The 27,524-nt window shown below is 40.4% G+C and overlaps 2 protein-coding genes across 2 annotated transcripts; one reads left to right on the top strand and one right to left on the bottom strand.

The window, feature by feature from the left end:
• Rnf141 (ring finger protein 141) lies at positions 1-27,524 on the bottom strand. The gene is made up of 6 exons (XM_051192684.1): positions 27,423-27,524; positions 20,257-20,448; positions 17,123-17,231; positions 8,764-8,945; positions 4,954-5,061; positions 1-509 (listed from the first exon to the last, which is right to left on the bottom strand). Exons 2-6 carry the CDS (start codon positions 20,397-20,399, stop codon positions 359-361), a joined length of 693 nt encoding a protein of 230 aa, XP_051048641.1. The 5' UTR covers positions 20,400-20,448; positions 27,423-27,524; the 3' UTR covers positions 1-358.
• LOC127228197 (60S ribosomal protein L18a) lies at positions 23,403-24,007 on the top strand. The gene has a single exon (XM_051192686.1). It carries the CDS (start codon positions 23,433-23,435, stop codon positions 23,961-23,963), a length of 531 nt encoding a protein of 176 aa, XP_051048643.1. The 5' UTR covers positions 23,403-23,432; the 3' UTR covers positions 23,964-24,007.

Genomic DNA, 27,524 nt, shown 5'->3' on the forward strand with positions numbered 1-27,524 from the left:
TGAGACATTAGTTTCGGTCGTTTATCTCAGATGGTTACAACTTTCAACACCTTAAATTTTAAACCTAGCTAAAAACACCCCCTCCCTGAAAAGTAGTAATATCAAGTATTTCTGCTATCTGTAGCAAAGGGATCAAGAGCAATACAGAACAGGTGGGCAGTGGGGACTATGGCCAATCAGTAGCAAAGTGTAGCCCACCCTACATGGAAGACATGAGAGTTTATTTACAAATGGGACTATTATCAGAGTAGCAAAATAAGAGGGTGGGGAAACTGATCTTCCTGTGTGCCACAATCCCTCTACTCCCCCTCTATGACCACAGTGTGTCTGTAGCTCACAATAACAAGTCTTCCCCTAGTCACGGCCTGTGGGGCTGGCCTGCCTCATCAGCCATATTAAGAATATAGTTAGCCATGTCATCTTCGGTCGGTGCATCTGACACTACCCACGATTCATTTGCTCCAGTCATCTGTAGGCGACAAATGGGGCAGTTCCTGTGCCGATCACTCCTGTCAGGGAAGCCCAAGCAAAACAAGTTTCTTTCTTTTTCTAAAAAAATAAGTTTGTTTGAAAAGTACACAGCTTTAAAAAATGAGAACATAAAGGTACACAGTGAATAATTAATATTTCTCTTCATCCCAACCTTTACTTTTCTTCCCAGGGCCAACTAGTTGTCTACATATTTTACTAGGGATGAATTAAAAACCTCAAATTTGTAGGAAACAAGGAAGTATGTATGTGTCTCACTGACCCTGTACTACTATCCAAATATCTTGAAACCATTTTGTACCAGCATATTTTATGTTAGCCTTTTTGTTTATTCCCTTGAGACACAAGTCTTGCTATATAATCACCTAGGCTAGCCTGGAACTTGCCATCCTCCTGCTGTTGGCTTGATCAGTGCTGGGACTTTAGTGCACATCAACACACCTGGACATTAGTTTACTCTTTGTTAAAAACATGTACTGTATGGAGATGCCATAAAGTTTCCAACTAATTTCCAGCAGAAAGAACCTAGCCCCCATCTTGTTTGCTACCACCAGCCAGGGTCTTTAATTCTTATTACTGTACCCAAACATATTTTCCTTCATAATAAAAATTCCTTATGCATCCTAAGAGGAAGCTACCTCTTACCAGTGGGAGAGTTGATCACAGTGTAACATTTAAATATTTATCTTTATTAAGCAGAAGCCACTGTGCCTTGGGACTCATGTTTGGCCAATGATAGGCATGGTGGCATTACTAGTATTTACTAATTAGTATTACTAATTATTATTCTGAATAATGAAGGCCATTAAAAAAAAAAATAGGGTCTCTTTGCAGCCCTGGCTGGCACAGAACTTGCAATGTAGATCAGGCTGGCCTTGAACTCATAGAGATCTCTCTGCCTCTTCCTCCTCAAGTGCTGAGATTAAACCACATGCAGGAAAATAAAAGACTTTTGACAAGTTAATAACTAAGGGTCTGATAAAATATCCTTTGGTTTAAAACCAAGAAAATGTTAGAAGATTGTACAAAGATGGAGCTTTGAGGATTAAAGCAAGAGAAGACACATGCAGGATAATTTTCTGATATAGAATACACATATGATTGCTTAAAATTATGTTTTTCAAAGAGATTTTCCTCATCAAATACTACTTTGGAAATTAAAATACCATAATTGAGCTTGAAATGCATTATGAAAGGAAAAGACAATGTTTTCCCTTCTAGTGAAATCTAGGGCCAAAATATCCAGTTTAGCAACTGTTCTTTTGCTTTTGTGAGAAACTTATTCCAAAAACTAGATGTGAAATTTGGAGTTGGGGTACATTGTTCCATTGATTTTGGGCTTCCCAGAGATGGTTTACAAGATCATTATGTGTGCTTTTCTGTAAATAAAACATCACAATTTCTGTAAATAAAATAGTCAATTTCTGCTTCTGGCCAACAGAAACATGATTTATTTTCTGTGATGGTTTGAAAGAAAATGAACCCCCAATGGGAGTGGCACTGTTAAGAGGAATAGCTTTGTGGAGTGGGTGTGGCCTTGTTAGAGGAAGTGTGTCACTTGGGGGCAGGGTTTGAGGTCTCATACATGCTCAAGCCACACCCAGTGTCTCTGTCAACTTTCTGTTGCCTTCTGATCAAGATGTAGCTAGCACCATGTCTGCCTGCATATGACCATGTCTTACTGCGATGATAATGGATTAAACCTCTGAAAATACAAGCCAGCCCAATTAAGTGTTTTTCCTTTATAAGAGTTGCTGTCATCATGGTGTCTCTTCATAGCAATAGAAAACCTAAGACATCTTCCCACTTAAAACAACTAACACATGGGATACAATGTCCAAAAGAAGAGTGTCAGATGAGGCTTCATATAAAGCACTGGACAAGGATGTGACTCCCAAGAGGTGAGAAGCAGGACTCAGAAAAAAGAAATAGGGGACCGTGGAGGCCTGGCAGGCTACTGCAGAAACAGCTGAGGCAAGGCAGCTAGAGTTACAGGGCAAGTTCTGCACAGCAGAGAGCCCACAGAGGATAGTGTCAAGTGACAGCAGCCCTTCACTGAACGACAGTGCGCCAGTGTGAGTGAGCATGTGAGCAAATGCCAGGAGGCTGAAATTTGAGAGGTGTATGCAAAGGCCTCAGAGGGCACAGGATCTTGTCTCCAGGGCCAGACTGGACCCTTCTAACTCTTGGATCACGGAGAGCACATCACATCAGTGAGGAATAAGAGGAAACGAAATTTTGCTCTGCTCCTGCTAACAAACTGTAACAGTGGGACCCCACAGGGTCAAAGTGCTTCTAAGTAAGCAAACCATATTCAAAACAAAGCTTGAATGTTAATAATAATAAAATAATCGCTAACTAGAAAGGTAAAATTTATAATATTTAGTACTTAAGAAATAGGAGGCAGATAAGCAGCAGAAAAATATTGTAAGACACATTAAAGTGTAAAAACAATGAAAAACAATGCAGAACTGATATGACAGAACTAGCAGATGAATAAGAAGCTGCAACGTTAGTCCACACAGTCAAAGTACTAGAGAGCCATGATACTCAGTGGATACAGAAGTGAGGGCTAAAACATACAAGGCAAACAAACATCAAAATTCTAGGGAGTGTAACAACACAGCAACTGCCCAAATGAAGTACAATTCAGGGGGCGTAACACACAATAATGGAGGCCACAGGAAGATAGTGGAAAGGGGGCATATAAGAGTTTTGAGAAAATAATGACTGAAAATTTTCCAATATCAACCATAACATCAACCTATTATCTCAACAAACTGAGCACAAGAAACCTGGGCTGACAACAAGGCATATCCTACTCAAACTGCTTAAAAGCAATGAAAAGATAAAGTCCTTATAACAGGCAGAAGAAAAAAAGAAGGCACACTGCTCAGAGGGGAACAATAAGGAGACAGCAGCTTCTAGGAACACAAAGCAAGATATAGTTGAAAAACTAATTTCAAAAAAGGTTCAAAGCCAATTTAGTGAAGACAGTCTTTTAGCAAACAACTAAAAATGGAGTACAGAATTAATGTGAAACCTAAACTTGTAGAAGATTAATAACGTCTGTGCCCTTGAGGCAGGAAAAGATTTCATAGATAGGGTCTCTGTCACAAATTGAAATTTAGCTTTATTAAAACAAAAACTTTCTTCTCCCTTTGTCTCAAGACAAAGAAGACAAGACACAGAGGGGAGAAATATGTGCAAAACATGTAATAAAGCGAAACTCCCAATAACGAAACAGGCAAAGACTCAAACAGACCATCATCTAAGATGCACAGACGGCAGGGGATGTAGGTGAGAGCCACAGAGAACTACCCATGCCTGGTTACAACGCTGGCTAGCATGGCTAAAGACAGTGGAAACTCCTATGTAGTACTGGAGAGGACACAAACAGGGTACGAAGACGCCAGGCGTGGTGGCACGCATCAATACTTCCAGAGTTGAGAGCCCGAGGCAGGAGAACTGCTGCAAATTCCAACTGAAGCATGCCTGTCTATACAATGCAAGATCTCATCTCAAAAAAAAAAAAAAAAAAAAAAAAAAAGACAAACAAAAGAGTTTTTTCCTTTAAAAATACTTATTCACAAACATATATAGCACCTTTTATTTGGAACTTACCTGCACCTATAACATGGTTAAATCTGAAGATGACTACACTGAGGGAAAGAACCTAGACAACAGAGAGAGCACTGTATGGTGCCACTTTAGGAAGTCTAATAAATCCAAAGTGTTTTCAGCAAATGAAAGCATTTAACGGCTGCTTAAAAATCAGGCCACAGGTGATTCTGGGTCATGATGGATTGGTCCTCATCTTGTTGTGACATATTTCATTAGTGTGCACATAAATTAAAGCATATCAGATTATACTTCAGATACATGTATAGCTTATTGCATGTCAATTATAAATTCTCCTAAATACTCCATTATCTTGTAAGCAAATTACCTTAATTAGTTGACCAAACATCCCTTCAGATCAAAATCATACAGCTGGGGATTTGTTCCTCTATATACATACAGTGAATTATGGGTGGGACAGGTACCAAAAAAGGGGGAGTGTTTGATTCTAGATTTAAACCAGGCATCAGGATTCTTACAGTATCAGGGAAGGCAGTGGTGGCGCACACCTTTAATCCCAGCACTCAGAAGGCAGGGGCAGGCAGATCTCTGAGTTCGAGACCAGCCTGGTCTACAGAGCACATTCCAAAACAGCCAGGGCTACACAGAGGAATCCTGCTTAGAAAATCAAAAAAGATTCTTACAGTGTAAAAACCAAGTTGTATCTCCACACTTCATAAGCATTAGGTATAATAAATACTTGAACTAGTGGGCAGCATACCATAAAATTCAGAGTACTACATAGCAAAGCTCTGGTGGCTAGCACTGAAGTATTTATATTTCCAGTTGTTTATTCACAGTCCAGCTGACTTCTGCTATCCCCAAGGGCAGTGGATAACTTACCATTTATCAATACACTTCTGACAGAAGCTGTGAGCACAGGGCAGGATGAGGTCAGCTCGGCCGTCCATGCAGATACAACACTCCTCCTCATCTGTCAGCTGCTTCACCCTGAGTGTGAAAACAGCTGGAACAATGACAGTCTCTGTGCATACGCTTCCTACTCTGTTTCGCTGCCTTAAGAAGCATCAGTAAACACCCAGAGTATAAAGCTCAGACTTACATGTATAAAGAACATGAGACCAAAATTAACATATTTTGGGGATAGCAAACACTTTAGGGAAGAAATATCAAGGTTAAGTTTCTTTAAGAAACTCAAAAGACTTGATAAAAGACAAATTCTGCACAGGTTAAAGAAAAAAACTAACAAAAACTGCACATTCAGGTCTTTCTGAAATAACTCAGTCCATTTTAGGCATACTGAATTTACATACAAGAAATGAGCCAGGATATCTTTTATTTGCCATAAAGAACACAATGATGCCTCATTAGCAGGGCTGTATCAGAGAAGAGAAGGGACAGCACAGTGGTTAAGTATCAGATGCCATAGGAGACACAAAAGGGCCGGAGCCCACCTGTCTCAGGGAGCTCCCAGGAAGAAACCTTCTCCCCCAACAACCCAGAGCCACAGGAACCATGCTCCTGTGAGTGTGGAATTTAGTCAACTCCAACTCCAGTAGCTCAGCTTAAAATACTCATCTCCTTCTGCTCTCAAAACCAAATTTTGCCTCAATTAAATGATTTAAAAATAGCATACAGCTGTTCCATGGTGAGTCACCCCATAGGTTAGTTTTTTTTTTTTTCCTTAAAGTAATTTTAAATGTTGTATTCTTTGTGCTTTTCTATTGTTTTAAAGTACATCCATTCTTAAAGGCAGGAGTTGTATTTATAGCATAGCATGTAAGGCATGGCAATAACAGAATCTGTTGATATGAACATACTATAAACAAGTATCAAATTGCAGCACATATAGTCTGTGCTAAGTAAAGTAAGCACTTTTGAAACATGAGAGAGAAATCACAGAACATTGATATAGAACATTCTAGGAGCATAAAGTAAACCACGGAAGCATGAAACAAAACATGAAACCTGGTGTGTGTGTGTGTGTGTGTGTGTGTGTGTGTGTGTGTGTGTGTGCGCACATGCCTGTGTATAAGGCTACATGATGTTCAGGCATTAAACTGATAGAAAAAAAAACTGATTATATAGCAAAGACAATCTGATTTTTGAATGTTAAAATACTAAATCTGAATTTGCTTTAAGAGGCAAACTAGAAGTAGTGTCTAATCAAGGGAACACAAATCCCCATTGATACAGACAGGAATTCAGGAAAATTAACTGAGAGTAGAGACAGCAAGGAGCAGTCTAGAGAGCAGGAATGAGGTAGTATCTTATCTCACAGCACACTTGAGAGACAGCTAGGGCCTGGTTTAAGGAGAATTACAACAGACATACCACTAGGGTGAGGTAACAGATTAATGTTTGATTCAATCATGGAGAAAAGAGCGCTCATTGAACTGAAACGGTGAAATGGGTGGAAACCTACATGCATGTGGATCTGATGTGTGTATTCATATATACACTTGTGTATGCACACCTATACACACATACATTAGCCACATACAAATATGCATATCAACATTTACACATATATATTGACATTTAAGTGCCTTTTCAGATCTACACCAGATCCATATAGTTTAGCATTTCTGCTTATGAGCTTCCAATTGTCATCCGAGAGTGTCAGCAGCTGAGAACACAGCAGACTACAGAGTGACAGGGTGTCCTGACAGGGAAGTTCCAGAGTCAGGAGCAGAGGGCATTACAAAGAATAGCATGGTAGCCAGAGAAAATGGAGACTGACTGCCAGCGGAAGCTGCTCCATGCCTACTCTCTGCTCCCTTCCTGGTAGCACAATGAGCAGGAGGAGGAAGGAACCTTGCTCTATCTGAGCACTTGGAGCTGGAAGGGTGCCACTTCCTACTGAGGTCCCTGAGAGGCATGCTGACAGATGAGGATCACACAAGACACCAGTGCAGGAAGAACCCAGGAAACAAAGGCTGGAGCCGCTTATTCTAGAGTTCAAGGCTCAGTAGGAATTTGATTAATTTTCAACATCTGAAGGACTTGTTTGGTGGAATTCCAGAGGCCATGCATGGCCACTGCACTTGAGCAGGGCATGCTATAATTTAATAATAATGGCAACAGTTAATGTACCCACATATACCATTATGTGCCAGGCACTATTCCGTGTCTCATCTATTAACTCACTTAACTCTCTCACCAGTCCTCTGGGGCAGATGCCATTGCTCTCAAACTGACAAAAGAGGGGGAGTTAAGGTTGGTTCTGGGGCCTTTGCTGTGCTGCTTTCAGAGGTTCAGACTAAGACTACTCTGAGGATAGAAGGCAAAAAGAAAACATTCACAGTAGTTAAAGCTGTCTGGATGTGAAGAGGATTGCTTCTCTGAGGCAATGAGTCTCACAAAGGTGGGGAAGCTAGTGGCAATGCAACTTGAAAGTACAAGCTGTGAACTATGGCACAGTCTTGATACTGTCGAGCACAGACAGAGCAGTTGCTTAGGATCAGCGGCATTGGAACTTCTCAGAGCTGGACAATCTCCAGCTCCTCCTCCAAACCACTGAGCTGCAATGGGCTAAATGTGAGTCTTGGCTATGTCAATCAATATCTAGTCACACACTTATTCCTCTAAATCCACTTCCTCATCTGACCAATTGTATTCCTGTGGAGTAACTGTTAGGATTTAATGAACTGCAAGTACTCAGCAAACACTAGCTACTAACAGAACTATGCATCTAAGTGCAGCGGGACTGCAGAAGCCCCCAGGCTCACCTACTTGCAAAGTCCTTTTCTATGACCTGGGTACCAGGGTACCACTAGAAGCCCACAATGCATGAAGCCAGTGCTGGCTTCCCTAAGCAATTGGCACAGCTTTCCTAGTCTTTAAGAGTAACCCTTGCACATCTTCCTGAAGATGACCCCAACAGGAAGAAAGATGCCACTTGCTTTTCAGGGGCTACCGATGTAAAAACCACTTTCACCTTTCAAAACACTCAGAATGGATCAAAAATACAACTGTGAATAAAGCAATGAAAGGGAAACTCCTGTCAAACACCGTCTTAACTTAAGGACATAGTCAATGCAGATTCTGCCATCTCCCAGTGTCCCAGTAAGACAGGACATCATCATGCCTGCAAACACAGACGTCTTTTTCCAAAGAGGCATTTACAAATTCAAATATGGCATGTCAAGCAGCAGCAGGTGGGAGCTTGCAACTACAAAAGCATGGACAAAGGAGAGCTCAGACAGAACAGTAATATATGAGGCCTGAGTGAGCAGGTGCTATCATGGTAAACTCCAGCTGACGTCATCTCCTCCTGCTAATGCAGTGTCCACGTGCATACAAGTGCTTCTTCTTTCCTGAGTAGACCACCTGGAGACAGCATGTAGATAATTTCTGAAACAATTTTGCCAGATTCTCGGCCCTAATTTTACAAATGGCTTTGACTGTCCAAAAACCTGTTAAAAGGGAGGCATCAGTCATTAATGTCATTAAAATCAAGAGAGAGAGAGTGGGTTCCCAGAGAGTGAGCTGACTGAAACATTTCCTGTTGTGAGCCACCTTAATCTGGGACTGTGAAATGAATGGAAAGACAGGATAACCTAAAACTGATCTGGCTACTACACAGTAGAGGCAACAGGACTGAGGTGTCACTGAGCACTAAGGATGATGCCACTGTGATCTCAGAGCTTTGTTTATTCACTGTAACTGTGTTACATCGTACATACATACCTGCCCATCCACAGACTAGCCTGACAAGATGTTACAGAGGATGGGTTCCCATCCGGCTCTTCACAGGTGGAGCTCTGAGCCAACACTCCAGCAGCTTGACTTGTGATGTCTTTATAAAGCTGAATAAACTGGTATAAATTCATGATCCGAGATGCTTCCACAATACCACTGCTTTTGTTAATCTAGAAATATAATGGGGGAGGGAGGGCACAAACACACAGTTCAGTCAAATATCCTGGGAAACAGATATTCATGGTGTGGAATGTACCTAGGAGAATAAAAGTCTGATTAAAGAATACAAACATTCTCTTCAGTTGTGGACTTCATCAGAGAACTTAACTAAATTTTCCCACCTGACATTCAAAGTTGGTCAGGCATCCTGTATGAAGTTGATAACAACAGGGTAGGACACTGGCTACTTGCTCTGTTTGAAGTTCTCTCACTTGGCCTAAAACTTGCAACAAATTAGCCTTGGGGATCCATGTACCTGTGTCTTCTTTGCTCCTGAGATTACAAGCATGCTGTAATGCTTGGCTTTTTTCCTCCCAACATGGGTTCTGGAGATCAAACTCAGGTTCCCATGTTTGCACAGTGCACTCTACCAACTGAGCTATTTCCTCAGCTCCAGTTCTTGAACATCTTTATGCTACTTTGTATTCTTAACTACAACCTAAATGCTACATTAAATGATAAAAAATTATTGAATTTTGAGATTTCACAAAATTTCATTTCCTATGAAGTGGAGCCAGTGGCCTAGAGATAGTTCCTTTGTAGATTGTACAAACCTTCCGCATGACAATCTGATGCAAGATACTTGAGACAATGATAGAGGACACTTTCATAAGATTTCAGGAAATCATAGTGGAACATACATTATCTTTTGAAATAACTGAAGTCAGTAGAATGAAGATGTAATGCTTTTGAAGAGCGTGAAAATCAGAGATTAGTTGGAGGTAGGAAGACTTCTTTTCAGCAGATGAGGTGGTAGAGAAGGCTATATGAAGCTGAGAGTGGTGGTATATTCCCATAATCCCAGTATATAGGAGGCTGAGGCAGGAGGACTGCTTCAAGTTTAAGGCTAGGCTGGGTTATGAGAACCTGACTCAAAAAACAAACAAACAAACAAAAAGTAAAAACAAAGGATAATTTCCAAAGACAGTGTGAACAGAATTAAGTCGAGAAATCTTATATGAGCATCAAAATAAATGGAACTACAAGGTTAGAAACTATGTAGAGAGATGAACTGGCTGGGTATGGTGGTGTACACCTGAATGATCCCAGGACCCAGGAGGCTGGATGACACAGCAAGACTGTCTCAAAAAGACAGAGAAGGGCAGGGGAAGTAACAGTGAGCCTTAGGATTGTTAAATATGCTCATGGAAAGGAAAATATGAGAACACAGAAAGTACATATATTTAAAATAATCACAGCAGTATTTGAATGAAACTACTAAGGTATAACTAATCATTTATTAATTGTTTACTATTTTTGAAAGTAGCAAAAAATATTGAGACTTGAGAATGGGTCAGATTCTATACTGTGAAAATGTGGAATCATAACTAATACTCAAAAACCTGATTAAATTTTGGGAAGCTAATATTTATGTGGAGATTCAAACATACAAGATTCTTTGGAATAAAAAAACTATATATAGAGAACAAATAAAACATGACAGGGAATTTACAGAAACACTTAGAATAATCCTTCAGGACTGAGAAAAGTGGGCCAGTGTGGAGATTCAAACATACAAGATTCTTTGGAATAAAAAAACTATATATAGAGAACAAATAAAACATGACAGGGAATTTACAGAAACACTTAGAATAATCCTTCAGGACTGAGAAAAGTGGGCCAGTGTTCTTTTGAAACTGCACAACACAGAAGAAATACATTATGAAGTGATTCATATAAGGGTCTCCCTGTGTTAATGAAGTGGGTCCTACAGTAACTATTCTAATCACAGAGTCCTTGTATTTATTCAGTGTCCACAATGCAGGTGTTATGGACATGATGTGTGTTGCTCTAGGAACTAAAGACAAAGTGAGCATAAAACAGAAACTCCTGTCGTGTGTAAGCACCATGACAGGGAAGACAGACAAAGCAGACTAGGGTAGATGGAAATCAGTATGGTAGACAAGGTGGGAAGGGAGGATGCTGAGGAGCAAAGAAGGTCCCAAGGCAAAAGAAACATTTAAGAACTAGAAGAGGAACTGAAAGGAGTCACATGGTTACCTGGAGATGTGGGATGGAAATCAGTGAGATGGAAACCGAAGAGTAAAGTGCTACAGCTGCAGCACTGGGTAGTGTAGCACTGGGTAGTGTAGCACTGGGTAGTGTAGCACTGGGTAGTGTAGCATTGGGTAGTGTAGTATTGGGTAGTGTAGCACTGGGTAGTGTAAAGGTGGTCTGACACATGTCCACCTGATGAGAAGCACAAGGAATCCAGCAAGGAGCCAGAAGTGGGTGAGGCAGAGGGAAAGGTGATGAAAGACAGAACATACAGAACTTTGCTGATCTCAACAATGACTTGACTTTTATTCCAAGTATATAGGAAGCCACTGGAGCACTTTGAGCCAAATCATAACACGATCTACTTTACACTGCAAAAGGGGTAAGGAATGGATGGCTGCTGTGCCAAGAATACACACAGCAACATGAGAACAGAAGCAGGGACCACTTGGGAGGTGACTGGAATATTCCTGGTGAGAAGTGATGCCATCATGAGTAACTGAAAGTAGAGAGGACATCGTGAGAGCCTCTAGATTCTGAACATGAGTGATCAGGAAAACTAAGTTCGTGTAAGACACGTACTACATGAAGACCTGTCTGCCCCCCACATGCAGGTGTATCCCTGTGTGGGCGTATGAGTGAAGGGCAGTCAAGCTTGGACATCGCTTGCTCCTCAGGACACCTTTCACCTGGTTTTTGAATCAGGAATCTTGTGATCCTCCTGCCTGCCTGGCCCCCTTCCCACCTCAGTGCTGGGATGATACCACTATGCCTGGCTTTTGATTTTTTTAAACTGTGGGTTCTAAGAACTGAATTCAAGTCTTCACGATAGCATTGCAAGGGTTTTGCTGATTAAACTCTTTCTACTCAGTCCTCTAATGAAGTTTTCTTAACAGCCACTTCAGTCCATAACTTTTGGGGTTTTACATATTTATTTATTTTATCTGTATCAGTGTCTGCCTGCATGTATGTATGTGCACCATGTGTGTACCTGGTGCCTGAGATCAGAAGAGGTCATCAAATCCCCAGGAACTGGACTTATAGAGCCACCATGTGGCTGCTGGGAATTGAACCTGCAACCTCTGCAGGAGCAACAAGTACTCTTCCATCCCCAGTACATAATTTAAAATTAATCTAACAGCTTTTCTAATGTCATACAAAACATCCCACCTAAACATAATCTAAAATTGAATTAAATGTTATTTAAGGATAATTAGAGTAGTGTATAGATGGACAAGACAGGTCTTGCTATAAACTCAAAAGCTAAAATACAACGTTTCTTATGATTGTTTAAGAATTATAAATATGAAGTTTTCAGGCAAATGTGTGACCATACCTTGTACGTTCAGCACTTGGGGCAGTGAGGCAGAGTAACTGAGTTTCAGGACAGCCTGGGGCTACACACTGCGACTGCCAACCCCACCCTGCACATTTCTTAATTAAAATAAAAGAAATAAAAATAAAGAGAAAAACAGAAGACTTTTGGCCTCAAATCATTTTTCCACACTAGACTTAACTCTTTCTAACCCAAATATGAATTTCTCAAGATCCTTTGCAAAGAAATGCAAATAAAAATCATTTGAATAGCTCTACCATCAAGGAAAACACACACACACACACACACACACACACACATACACACACAAAAGAAGGTGCTAATGGTCTTTGTCTTTAATACTTTTTTTAATCTTTTTTTTTTTTTTTTTTTTTTCCAAGACAGGGTTTCTCTGTGTAGTCTCTGGCTGTCCTGGAATTCTCTCTGTAGTCCAGGCTGGACTGGAACTCAGAGATCCACCTGCCTCTGCCTCCTGAGTGCTGGGATTAAAGGCATGTACAGCGTCTTAAATACTTTTATTTTTCTACTTAGAAAGAATTTCACTAGGTATGGTGGTGTATGCCTTTAATCTCAGCACTTGGGAGGCAGAGGCAGGTTTCTGTCATATCTCACATTTTTTTTTAAGTAATTTGCTTGTACTTCCTTATTACTCAGGTAATATTTCCTTCTCGGGTCTTTGATGGAGTTGAAGACTTTATGGTTATAGTTTTCTGTAACATGAATAAATAAATGACCCAGTGACAGATATTGGAGTTCAAGCTTCAAGCTGAATATCAGAAAAGCAAGCAGCCTCCACTAGCTTCTTACCTCTACCTCAGACTGAAAGGGCTGATCCTGTCTCCACAAGCTCTCACCAAGTCTTAGACTGTTGCCTCTCAGCATGGCTGGTGAATAAATGTCTCCTACTGAATACTGAAAACCCTGCTTCTATCTTTTATACCCCTCTGGTGCTGGAATTAAAGGCATGTGGTCTGTTACTCTTTTAGACTGATTCAATCTCATGTGTCCCTGGGTGGCCTTGAACTCAGATTCATCTATCTCTTAATCCTGAGTCCTAGGATTAAAGGTGTATACCACCACCTCCTAGCTTCTAGCTGCTGGGATTAAAGGTGTGTGCCTAGCTTCTATGGCTTGTGGCTGATTTTGCTTTCTGAACCCTCAGGCAAGCTTTAATAAATCATAAATAATATATCACCACACTTTTCCTTGTTACCAGATTCAGAAAAGGAATTCATTTAAAAAAAAGGTAAAGTATATAAGTTTAAAAGACATAAAAAAAAAAAAAATAGTTGTGGTAATGCAAGTTAGAAGAAAAAGTGACTTGGACTCACCAAAATAGAATAGATATAGATTATTTTCTCTGAATTTGCCAATTGTTAATAGACTAAACACTGTTAATATATTTATTGTCTTCATATTTTATGTATATATTGTACTTACTGTATATAGTTTTTATGTTAATTACCTTTTTATTTTAGATAAAAAAGGGAGAATGTTGTGGTATCTTGTTTATACTCTAGCAAATAAAGCTTGCTGAAATAGCCAGGCTGTGGTGGTGCACATTTTTAATCCCAGCACTGGAGGCAGAGGCAGGTGGATCTCTGTGAGTTTGAGGCCAGCCTGGTCTACATAGCTACACAGAGAAACCCTGTCTCAAAAACAAAACAAAACAAAACAAAACAAAAAAAGCTTGCCTAAGATGACAGGCAAAAAAGCTTGTGAGAAATGACAGAACTCTTGAGTTCAAGACCAGCTTGGTCTACAGAGTTAGTTCCAGGACACCTAGAGCTGTTACACAGAGAAGCCCTGTCTCCAAAAACAACACAAAACCAAAAAAAAAAAGGAAAGAAAGACTTTCAATAGAACACACAAACTTAACTACACAGTAACATAGTTAAAGTTGCTGGGCAAAAAAGAATCTGACTAATAGTAATATCAAACATTAACTTTGTATCAAAAGAAGCAACAGAAAACCAAGGGATCGGAAGCCTGATACATTTATATTCTGATAATTACAGAGGTCTCTTCTTTGGAAACTAAGTATTTTATGAAATAAGGATGGAGAGTGAATATAATTTAGGTTACATGCTTGCCAAACAAAATGAAAGCCTCAGCCCTGGCCATGCAAAGGAGAGTATTTCTCCAACAGGTTTTTGGTCACGTAATACAAGCTGAGCTGCCAGATGCAAAGCACATATTTCAGCCATGACACATAGTTGCAAGGAACAGTTCCCGCCCAAGGAGCCACAGGGAAGTTAAGAACTAAACAGACTACTTTGGTCTTTTTTTTTTTTTTTTTTTAAATCTATTTTTATTTCATCTGCATTGGTGTTTCTGCCTGCATATATGTCTGTCTGAGGGTGTCAGATCCCTTGGAACTGGAGTTAATGACACTGTGAGCTACCATGTGGGTGCTGGGAATTTAATTCAGGTCCTCTGGAAGAGCAGAGGCTAAGAGCAATGCTCTTAACTGCTGGGCCATTTCCCCAGCCTGACAACTGTATTCTTAATACTGAATGTTAGTGGTGAAGTAGAAACTGAGAAAAGGCTAGGAAATGTCTGTGAAGGGAGACTATAGATAAGATGGTATCTGAGATTGACCTTTGGAGACATCATGTTTAAACATGCAAGAGTGATGGGAACAGCTGCTGACTGTCAAAGTACTGTTCCCACCTGTTTTTATTTTTGCATTCTTCACTCCCTAAAATGTCTTAGGAATCAATACTGGTTAGTCTGATCTAAGCCAATCATCCCTGTGTCTGTCTGTCTGTCTCTCTGTGTCTGTGTCTGTGTCTCTGTCTCTCTCTCTCTCTGTGTGTGTGTGTGAGTGTGTGTGTGTGTGTGTGTGTGTGTGTGTATGGGTTAAGGAGATCTGCTGGGCCTGTAACCACCTCTGGGACCACTATATCAGGATTTGCTGATGCATGAGAAAATAAATGGCTTTTGTTTAAACTAGTTTAAGCAAGTGTTTTCTGACTCATATCTGATGGCCATTAAAGTAACAGAAGGAACAGATATTCTAGTTGAGGGAACTCAATAAACAGAGGGTGTGAGCTGTAAAAGTAACACCTTCAATTAACAGTAGTGGGCATGCAGAATGCAAAAGGGAACAGTGATTAAAGCGAAAAGAAGTTTGGGGTCGTAGTAGGGGCCATGAACACCACATACAAGAGCAGGGGAGTTCTATAGGCAGCGAAGACTGTGGAGTGTTAAGCAGGGTAGAGAGCTGAGGAGAACTGTGCATCAGAAAAGTCATTTCACAGCAGCATAAACTGGGATTTGGAGGATTCTGGCGGTGTGGAGATTAGCAAAGTTTATGACATTCTTGCTCAGAAGGGACAAGGGCCTGAACTATGCACAGTTTCCTTAAGGACATGGCATTTGCCTGCACTCTTAGTTCTAGTGTATTGCTCACATTTCTGCTTGAATGAACTGGAAATAAAACACAGCAGAGGTAAACCTGACAACTCACTATGGAAATGAGACAGTCTCTGTGGTCTGTGAGTCACTAGCATTTATTTGCAATGTATCATTTATTCTAGTGTATTATATACACATCAAAAAAGGTTGTTTGTCCTTTTTGTAATGATTGAAATCCAATGTTCTTAAACTAAATCATCTTCTGAGATAATTCTCTTAAGACTGCCCTTTGTCTTAAGGCAGTCAAGATTTGCCTAACAATATTAGATTCCATCCATGTCCATAAACAGAGTGTTATCTTTTCTATAATGTACTTCAGACAGTCAAGTGACTCACCTGGGGGAGAGTCTGATTGGTCAGGAATGGACTTTAGGGCATTCACAACTGTGTAAATTATAGCTTACATGGCTTATCTTAGCTTTTCGAAGAGGGGTTGAAACTGAAAGAGAGCTAATAAAATTCATTTCCTCTCAAGGGCCTGTGATGAAGAATTGCTATTCTAATTAACTTACTGGGAGCAGGAAGCTTTCTAATACTCTGTAACAGCTGCCAAGGTATTTTTAGCAGTTACCTAAAATATAAAAACTCAACTACAAGATAGTACATTCCTGACAAAAATCCTCTCCATAACTCAAAATCAGCACAGCCTGTCTGGTGGATATTGTTTTTAAATGAATATACAACAATGATCTCAAAAAAAGAAACTTCCTAAAACAACTAATTTTTAAGGTAATACTTCAGAGCTAACTATGGTGTCCTCTGAGGGTCCATAGCTGGATAAGTCTCAAAAGACAGATGTTGGGTGAAGAGTTTACTACCACTACCTCCCAATTATAATACTCTTCTGTGACTTGGCAATTAGACAACAGTGAGATTCATACAGCTCAAAGGAAAAAACAGAATCAAACAATGTTTTCAGGGCCAAGAAGATGGTTCAGCAAAGTGCCAACCACACAGGCACGAAGATGTGGGTCAGATACTCAGGACCCACATAAAATCTGAGTACAAAGGTGTGTATATGTAAACCCAGCATGAGGGGAGCAGAGAAGAATAGATCCTGAGCATGTGGTGGGGTTCCTGGCCTGTCAGTCTAGCCAAAATGGTGAGCAAGCTTCAGGTTCTCAAAAAATACGGTGAAGTGTGACAGAGAGGCAGATGCCTGATGTAGATGTCTGTCCTCAACCATGATGTACACATGCACACACAGACTAACACATATAGTACTTGAGTGTATACACACGCACATATACACACCCTATGTTTTATAAGACTACAAAATCAATAACATTTATTTATAGTCAATTACATTATTAAATATGTCTCTAACTACCAAAACAGTAGCAGCTCTGAAAAAGAAGACTCTACCAATCTTACCTTGGTACAGACCACGCGTACAACCACTTTCCAAAAGGCAGAGGAATCAGATCCAGGTTGTACCTCAAAGAGAAGATGTTTTTCCTGGCCAGCAGCTACCTTAGCAGTTCTGAAAAGAGGCAAGCACATTTGTTATTTTTATGAAAAGTAAAACCAAATTCAAGAAACACTTCCCAACAGGGAAAGAAAAAAGCAGAAATTATTGCAATAAGTATATTCCTATATCACAGGGACAGAGAACATTTTGAACACCCACTTAGTTTCCAACATTTTTAAAGTCAAAAGCTCTGTGGAATACTCGTCTCCATATCTTTATTTTAATTGCCCCTGAGTGCCTAAAACATGTTTTGAAAACTTCTTCCTTAGCTGGGGATGGTGACACTAGCCTGTGATCTCAGTTCCTGGGAGATGGAAAGGAGGAGGATCAGGAGTTTAAGAGAACTTGAAGCCAGGTTGGGCTGCATGAGGTCCTGCCTAAAAGAAAACATGCAAAACAATTAACCTAGACCAAATATAGCCCAAGAAACCTGGTACTTTAGGTAAGAGTTTGCTGGCTTACTTTATATAAATGCTGACTAAATTCACATAATTCTGAGGAATACCTTATTCTTGGTTGTATCCTGTTCACATAACCACATTAACATACTTTTTTTTTTTGAAAGCTTTTAATTTGTACTAATTTTGGGTTTGGCTAAGTAAAAATAGCTCTACTGCCCTTTCCTCAAGAAGTAGCTACAAGAGCCACACTAGCATAAGAACAGCACAACACTTTCAGAATCTTGCTATCAACACCAACTAAAATGGATCTGAAGTCCTGCGACTATAGCTCCCATTACCACTGCTGACTTTTCTCTGAGCACCAGCAACAGGAGAGTTGCATACAATTAAGTGCTTTCCAGCTAAGTAAAGCAACTGGCCTCAGCAAGCCAGCCAAAGGGAACAACTCAGACATGCTGACTTCCAGTTGTTTCCTGGATACCATGCCACACCTCTATGCAGGTCTGACTTCATGGTTGGCAGACATTAGGGAGCACTGTACTCATGAAATGCCCAACTCTAGCCCATGGAGATGAGTTTCAAACTATACTGCTGGTATTGCTTAGTGTACAGCCAGCAGCAAGAGCTTAATTTTAATTCTCAACACTGTTAAAACAAAACAACAAAAGAAACTCACCAAAAATAAACAAAACCCTCAAATTCACTTGAGCATCCTGTCCCAAGTAAGTAAAAGGAATATATTTTTACTGTTGCCCAGTAATTTAATTCACAGGTGATGTCACAGGACATAGTTTTTTTTCCCTTCTAAAAACTTCAGGTCAATAAGCATAATTACATTAAATAGTCTGAGTTTACATATATAATGGACTAAAGGATGGCAAATGTTATGAATTACTCTTCCTAGGAGCTGGAGCAAAGCACTCGAGAGATGGCTTAGTGTTTGCTAAAGGCACTTGTTCAAGTCTGATCACCTATGTTCAATCCCTGGGATACACATGCAGGATAGAACAGATACCTACAAATTGACCTCTGACCTCTACATGTGCACTGCCTCCATAAATAAATAAATGTAAATGTAATATTTCTAAAAGTTGGAATAAGAACAAATTACCCTATTCTTCCAATGCTACTAAATTCTCAAACCCATTTTACTCCTTATAAATATGAGTCCAGAAACAAGCTATTTATCTTTTTTTTAATTAATAAAATCCAGTGTTCTTAAAAAAAGCAACTTCCAATAAAACCTTAGGACTGTCCTTTAGCCTTCATAACTGACTGAAAATAATAGATACTACATTCATAAAGAAGTATGATCAACTTGCATAACATGTTTCATATTGCCAATATGTCTCTTATCCAACACGGTTGTCATAAAAGCCTCCAGCATAGGTGCAAACATATCAGCATGAGCTATTAATAGTGACTACACTACTATAAATTTATATATAGTGGTCTTGGGCTTTGAGGTGGTTGAATGAGAAGCAATGTAAAATAATGGAAGGAACTTCTGATTCACAAACAACTGGATGTGTCATCAATATTTGAGTAACCAATTAAAATGGACAATCAGTTAAAATGTTCAAATCGTGGCACAGTGTTTTATGCATATTGTGTTCATGGAACACTGGTTAGATTGAAGAGACTAGCGAGAATCTTTAAGATTATCACTTAAGGGGTCTGGAAAGATGGGTCAGTAGTTACAAGTACCAATTACTCTTCCACGTGACCTGGGTTCAATTCCCAGCACTTAAATGGAAGCCCACAACGGTCTGTAACTCCAGTCTCAGTGGATCTGGCTTCTACAGGTACCAAAAATACATGTGGTACACAAACATACATGCAGAAAAAGCCTTATACAGATAAAATAAATATTTTTAAATATATCATTTAAAGTACCTTAGGCAAGTTTTAATTAAATTCCCCAAGAGAAAGAATAAAGAAAAGTAGAAGGTGCTACCAGAGGAAGGTTTAAGAGAAAAAAAAAAGTGTCACCCATACCCCTGCTGCAGGGAATGGGGGGACAAACCAGCAGTATTGAGAAAGTATAGGGGTCTGAGGCCATTCAAGGGCAAAGAGCCTTTTGTACTTTAAAAAGCTTCTACATAGATCACACAAAAACTAAGGTGAAGTCTATAAAGAAAGACTAAGTTCAAGGTGGAGAAATTTACACTACCTTAGAAACCCACCCGGGAGAGTTAAGTTCTTCAGTGAAGAAACAGGCAGCCACACATACTGGTATTCTGTGGTGCTTCCGACTGTCCAACTCTTTTGCTAGGGTGTCCCCATGGTAAATTCTCTTCTGTTTACATACCCCTTTAAGTACTGCCACACCAGAATCAGCCAGCGACAGCCTCTCAGTACACCGCTGCTGATCTGAAGTACATTCTAACTTCTTTGCCATACCTGCTGCCTGTGTTCCGATTTTCATTTTAAGTTCCTCCTACCCCTCTGTTCCCTTTCCATATTTTAAAATAGCTACATTAAAGTCTACTTAGAGCAGACAGCCAATGCAGTATTTTCTAACTTATGTTAAAAAAATTCATTCTTACCGCCAGTGCATATGGTTACCTTCTGCACATTCATTACAAATGGGATCATACATGAGGGAAAACAGAATGAGGATGAGCAAGGCTTACACATCATTGAGTTCAGCTACTCTCCCAAGAAATTCTTCATAAGTTAAAGAGCCACTTTCTCGAACCAAGGTGACGTGTTTTGCTACTTTTTCTGGTAACTTGTTAATAACCAACTGCGTCTGATCCGAAATTTGCTGTCCCATGGTGAAATGGTGTCTTTCAGGATTCAGAAAGTTTTGCTTCACATAGTTTCTGTTAAATACAATGCAGAAGTCATTTGTACATAATTATAAAAAATACCAATATACTCATTGTCCTAGTTAGAGTTACTATTGCTGTGATGAAATACCATGACCAAAGCAACCTGGGGAGGAAAGGGTTTATTTGGTTTATGCCTCCACATCACTGTTCATAATCAAAGAAAGTCAGGAAAGGAACCCAAGGCAGGAACCTGGAGGCAGGAGCTGATGTGGAGGCCACAGAGGAGTGTTGCTTACTGACTTACTCCTTGTGGTTTGCTTAGCCTACTTTCTTACAGAACCTAAGACAACCAGCCCAGGGGTAGCACCACCCACAATGGACTGGGCCCTTCCCCAGTGATCACCAATTAAGGAGATGACCTACAGGCTTACCTACAGCCCCATCTTATGGAACTGAAGATCCCCCTTCTCAGATGACTTCAGCTTGTGTTAAGTTGACATAAAACAACCCAGTACACTTGTCCATCAAAGAGCAAAGAAAAACTACAAACAGCTTGAAGGGGATTCAATCAACTCAAATGAATCTGAGATGTAATTTATTTAACCATAGTTTTCAAAGTAAAAATTTATGTTAAGTTTTTCAAAATCATACAGCTAAATGATTCACTTCTGATAATGGAAGAGTGATGGGCTTCTAACTATCAAAAACAAAAGTCACCCACGCAATATATTCACACACTCACAGGCAGTCAAGTGACTGCATTTTCCTAAAAACATTTCCAGACTGTCTATGTCAGAGTCCAAACTAAATGCTTTCTGTCTATGACATCATTTATTACTCACAGCTTCCTACAGGGTAGATGGATTTTATCTTATATCCTCATTATATGGATAAGGAAATGGTTAAGTCTACAATATGGAGGATAGATGTGAACTTTGAACTCCCACCTCAGGAAATTCCATTTTATTTACCATAAAAAAAAAATCTATCTTTTGCTTTTACTCAAATTAACACCCTTACCACATAAAGCAAGTAAAATAGCAACAATTACATAGAAAAGAATTTCAGCAGAAAACTTGCTTTATCATTTAATCAAAAAATGACATTATAGCTTTAAATAAAAAACATGTGACTTTAGGGCTAGCAAGGTGGCTTGTGGGCAACTGTACTTGCGGCCAAACTTGACAACCTGAGTTCTATCCACAGGAGTTGCATGATGGGAAAAAAAAAAAAAAAACAACTCTTGAAGGTTGTTCTGCCCTCCATACATACTGTAGCATGTGCACCCTTAGACACATACATGTCACACAAAACAAACAAATGTTTTTAAAAATGCAGCTTTTGAGACAGGGTTCCTCTGTGTAGCTTTTTTTTTTTCTTTCTTTTTCTTTATTTTTTAGATTTATTTATCTATTTATTATGTATACAGTATTCTGCCTGCAAGCCAGAAGAGAACATCAGATTTCATTTAGATGGTTGTGAGCCATCATGTGGTTGCTGGGAACTGAACTCAGGACCTTTGGAAGAGCAGTCAGTGCTGTTAACCTCTAAACCATCTCTCCAGGCCCTGACACATGCCTTTAATTCCAGCACTCAGGAGAGAGAGACATAAGGATCTCTGGGTTTGAGGCCAGCCTGGTCTACAAAGTGAGTTCCAGGACAGCCAAGGCTGTTAACACAGAGAAAACCTGTCTCAAAAAACAAAACAAAAAACAACAAAAAAGACTTCAAACTAAAGTATATAACCATAAATATATATCACTTTCAGTATTAAATTTAATGTACCATATTTTTTAAAGTTACTTTGAAATATAGTAAAAGTACAATTACACTAAAAAAATAAATTCCCCTACTACTATATTGGGTCGGAACCTATGTGGTAGCAATAAATACCATACTAGTGGAATAATGAAAAAGAAGGAAACCTAGACTACTAAAACATAACTTTAAAGGCAAAATATTTAATTTTAAATATACCCAAGTATAACAGACTCATACCAACAATATCCAAAGATGAACCATTAAAATTCTCAGCTTAGAGAAGTTGTCCAGGGAATTCACCTTAGTGGTTTCTGGGCAGCACAGACTAGTGACATCCCAAAACACAATAGTGTTGAACTCCATTTTATCCTAAGCAAAGACAGTTTCCAAACAAAAATTTCCAAATGCAAAAAACCTAAGAAAAATGTAAAAAACAACTTATAACATGAAAAGTAAAGTAAGTCCCTATCAAGAAAAGCAATAACTACACCCTGACACTGAATATAAATAATTAATTAAACACATCCTATCTTTACTTTTCATGTTCTGATTCAAATGTGTGGAAACATAAGCAAATGGCTACAGAGAAGCTGGAAATCACTGTCACACATGGTCTTTCTAAAAATTCTGTTTAGCCAGGCTGTGATGGCACATGCCTTTAATCCCAGTACTCAGGAGGCAGAGACAGGCAGATTTCTGCATTCCAGGCTAGCTTGGTCTATGAATTGAGTTCCAGGACAGCCAGGGCTACATAGAAAACCCCTGTCTTAAAATCTAAAAAACTAACTAACTAAATAAATAAAAATTATATTTAACAAGTTCTGTTTGTGATATTTATGGCCTGGGGACAGGATGGTGAGCAAACAAAAGACAGGATTCTTGGCACCACAAGGTATCCAATAATGTGAGGGATGGAGCAACTGTCATACAAGTAAGTATATAACTACAAAATGAGAAACACTAAACCAAACAAGTACAGAGTGTCTTGAAAGCCTAGAAGGGTGAGAGACACTAGTCTTGAGTTGGAAAAGAAATCCTGGGCAAACACTTGAGTCCAGAAAGAAAGTCTGGGTTTGCAAGGGAGTTGGGACATGGTGGGAGGGCATTTTTATGGAGAGGTTTTCAAAAGTCTCTGAGATAGGTGGACCATGGTGCCTTTGAGGGAAATTAAAATCCTGGGGTGACCAGAGAAGGGAGATGTAGATACCAAAACAAAATCAAGTTTAAGATTTTTCTCGCCTTTTGTGACTGGCGGCCAAGGAGGACGCACCGCCATGAAGGCCTCAGGCACGCTTCGGGAATACAAGGTGGTGGGACGCTGCTTGCCCACCCCGAAGTGCCACACACCACCACTATACCGAATGCGCATCTTTGCACCAAACCATGTGGTGGCCAAGTCCCGCTTCTGGTATTTCGTGTCACAGCTGAAGAAGATGAAGAAATCATCTGGAGAGATAGTGTATTGTGGACAGGTGTTTGAGAAATCACCACTGCGTGTGAAGAACTTCGGCATCTGGCTGCGCTATGACTCCCGCAGCGGCACACATAACATGTACCGAGAGTACCGGGACCTGACCACAGCTGGTGCTGTCACACAGTGCTACCGAGACATGGGTGCCAGACATCGTGCCCGTGCACACTCCATCCAGATCATGAAGGTGGAGGAGATCGCAGCCGGCAAGTGCCGTCGGCCCGCTGTAAAACAGTTCCATGACTCCAAGATCAAGTTCCCATTGCCTCACCGTGTACTGCGGCGCCAGCACAAGCCACGCTTCACCACCAAGAGGCCTAACACCTTCTTCTAGACCCAGAAACCCACTGAATAAAACTCGAGTTCTGCCTGGAAAAAAAAAAAAAAAAAAAAAAAAAAGATTTTTCTCAGCTAATTGGTATCCAGCTGACCAAGACTAGAATGAGTGAACTGTATCTACTGAATAAGTCCCTGATTTGCTAAGTCTACAAATAGAGCAAGAAGTTAATTCTTCAAAGTATGCTGAAAAGCTGACTGCACAAAAGCTCCTAGGTAAGATGTGCTTTAGAGCAGCACAAAAATAGGAGTCCTGAGGTTTTAGATTAAAATTAGCAGTATAGTAAGTTAAGCAGAGCTGTCAAAATAACCCTAAACTTTTGCTAGAAGCAGATGTCTACAGCAAGGAGCCTCCCACTCTACTGTTATACCATGGGATGACCACACAGGGGTTTATTCAGCTCAAGGCAACCACACCTTTAAAGGAGTACCAATACATTAGAACGCATCAAGAGTCATGGTTCAGAAACAGACATGACTGACTGTGGCTGGGGTACAGCTATGTAATAACCTGTGCAGCACAATGGCCTGTTCAAGTATTTGAGGAACTGTCACAAGGAAGAACTGAGATTTTTGTTTTTGCATGCCTACAAACAGCAGACTGGCCAATGAGTACAGAGGGGAGGGCCAGACTTATATAAGAATGCCCTACCAACACAACAATGGAAAGTGCTTTGTAACATGTGAACTTTTCAATGACGTAATATGAAAATGTTTAACGATTGGAAGTTCTTTTAATGAGTGATGCTGTAGAGAATTTTCCAGGTGCAAAATGGAGGTGCTAACCTATAATCCAGTGGTTCTCAATCTGAGGGTAGGGATCCCAAAGACCACCAGAAAACACAGATATTTACACTCCGATTCATAACAGTCACAAAATTCCAGTTATGAAGTAGCAATAAAAATAATTTTATGGTTGGGGTCATCACAACATGAGGAACTGTATTACAGGGTTGCAGCATTAGGAAGGTTGAGAACCACGGCTCTAACCTAACATTTTGCTCTCAAAATGAGATTTAAGTTTCTTCAAACTTTGCTGTACCAGTTTAATAAATGGACTAATCAGCCAGCCAGATACTTCCAGTTCCAACTACATTGCCTAACAGAGAAAAATCAACTTCTGAAATGGTCTCAATCAAGACTTAATAGAACTCATGACAACCCAATCAACATTTGTAGGGGAAGCAATAGTCCCCTCCTCTACCTCCTCAGGGTTCCCAACTCTTCCCAAGATTAACTAAAACTAACAGGAGAAAACAATACACATTTTGGTTTTGTTGTTTATATGTATGGGGAAGTCCTCACAAGAAAAATAAGACCTTAAATAGGAGCCAAAGCACAGATACTCACTAGACAAAGAGTTTGGAGCCGGGGGGAAGTTTGCCAGGTAAAAGGCTGGTACTTTTACATGATTGCTTCATCCCCCTCTCTAAGGAAGAAAAGTAGGTCCCCACACACTTCTTTTATCTGCTACTTTATAAAGTATTTGTACCGTATAGACTTTGTATGCTAATGTGTCATACTTTGATACCCTACACTGCTCATCAAACCCCATTGGAAAAGAAGCCTTTGCTGCTTCTTGAATTAGAAAATGTTGCATTGTCTCACTGGCATCCTAACTTTGAATGGCTAAGTTTATAGTGTGAGGCAGCACACTGTTTTCCTGTAATTGCACCTAGTAGCCAGGAAACTGGATCAGTGACTCCAACCTACCTCATGGCATGAAACCAGGGCCTTCACACTGGTTAGAAGGGAGGGCCTTGCATTTAACCAATTTCATCACTTATGTGAAAATATGGCGATTATTTATGCATGATATGGAGCCACTGACAGGAGCATCCACAAAAGCAATCTGCTGGTCTCACTTGAGTCACCAGCCACAACCTTTTCAGTATCACTCTTTGATGATCTATGTGTTGCTATTACAGCATGTATCATTCAATTAAGTCACTTACACACCTCCCCCATGACTTCTTCAGGATACCTACCTGTGTTCTCACTTCTGGACAATAGATAAGTGTATAATATTTCCCTAGTCAACATAGTGAATTTTTAAAATCATTCATCTAGTATTTTTTATTAGCTCAGTCATGCATCCATACTAACATGGAGTAGAAGTTAAAATATATTTTATGGAAAATGTAAAAACTTATCCCTAATATTTATATACATTGGGAAACCTTCACAACAAAATATATCCCTTGAAATCACAGAACAGTAGTGCTGCTTACAGACACAATATGCTGGCAAACCACTGGCAATAAAATTCATCAAAAGACACGTTAGTGGTCAAGACTCCTCAAAGAGCTAGTGGCTCTCAAACCACGGAGCTGCCTCTAGCATGGCCCCTTCTAGCAAGAAATGGCTGTGCTTCCTGAAAGCAGCTGGAGGATTTTCTAAATAAGACCTGTTATTCTGAAACTCACAGGAACATCAAGGATTCCAAAAATGCCACATTCTTCAGTGGGTGGTACAGCCAGTTGATCACTTCTTTTTTCTAACAAGTGAGTTATTGTAGTCCAAGTGTTCCTTATTAGAACGTAACAACTGCATCACTAATAACTCTCTCACACAGGGACTCTAAAATTTTAAATCATAAGCCATTCAGAAATGGACTGGAGGGAAACTAAGACAATCAAAGTGCAAGATGACTGGGTGAGGGCTAGAGTGCTCAGCTGAGAAGTGCTTACAGGAGGCACCAGGACCCAAGTCCTATCCCCAGGCCAGTGAGAAAGAATGGCAGGGGAATGGAAACCATCAACTTAGTTTGAAACATATGGATTAAAAGCAACTGCAGCTACCTATATCCAATAGAAGGACTTGAGATCCTGGGCATCATGAAATGGGGCTGGGTCAGAATATGAAGGCACACTGTCATTTATTTAATAGGTAGGCTGGAGGAAGTCCGACAATGGTAAACCCACATTCTGTAATGAAAGTGCACACAGAAGGCGACTTTACCCTACAATTACGATTAGCAAGGAAACTTTTTTTTTTAATGTCGGTTCTCAAGGTAGCAATTAGTTTGACAAGCAAAGGCCCAGGTGGAGATCCAGGGCAGGTTCAGAAGGAAGGCTGGCCAACACTGCAGGCCCACGCTTTCCCTCTCAGGAGCTTTGCCCTGTGGCCACCCTCCCGCCTCGGCCCCCGCTCCCGCCCCTCGGCCCCTCCTCGGTGCACCTGCTCCGCTAACCAACAGCTAAACTGCTTATTGCGCCAGCGCCAAGATTCAAAATAGTCAGAGCTGGTCGGAAACCTCTCCTCAGCACCACCGCGAAGGCGGAACCAGTGCATCCACCCTCCCTGGAAGCCCGCAGTCGAGGCCCAGACCAGGGCGGCCTAGCTCCCCCGAAGCCCGGCTCCGCAGCCCGGTGCTGCCCGGGCCTCCACTCCCTACTCCAGGACCGTGGAGCGGCTGGGAAAGGACACGGCGAGGGGGCGGCGATGCAAGGCTCACCCTGTTCAAGGCATCGCTCTCCCGGCGCCAGGGACGCCGCCTCAGCCGCTGCTGCTTAGCTAAACCCGCTAGGCGGCAGCGGCAGTCCCAGTCGCACCTCAG

This window comes from Phodopus roborovskii, unplaced genomic scaffold (genome assembly GCF_943737965.1).
Source record: "Phodopus roborovskii unplaced genomic scaffold, PHOROB, whole genome shotgun sequence".
Classification (NCBI taxonomy): domain Eukaryota; kingdom Metazoa; phylum Chordata; class Mammalia; order Rodentia; family Cricetidae; genus Phodopus; species Phodopus roborovskii.

What these genes read in the sequence shown, in the direction of transcription:
- LOC127228197 (XM_051192686.1), top strand. Translation starts at nt 23,433, where the DNA reads ATGAAGGCCTCAGGCACGCTTCGGGAATACAAGGTGGTGGGACGCTGC.
- Rnf141 (XM_051192684.1), bottom strand. Translation starts at nt 20,399, where the DNA reads ATGGGACAGCAAATTTCGGATCAGACGCAGTTGGTTATTAACAAGTTA. An exon ending in GCTAGTCTGTGGATGGGCAG is followed by an intron (nt 5,062 to 8,763) that starts GTATGTATGTAC and finishes TTTCACACTCAG; the next exon opens with GGTGAAGCAGCTGACAGATG. An exon ending in CAGAAGTGTATTGATAAATG is followed by an intron (nt 510 to 4,953) that starts GTAAGTTATCCA and finishes CTTCCCTGACAG; the next exon opens with GAGTGATCGGCACAGGAACT.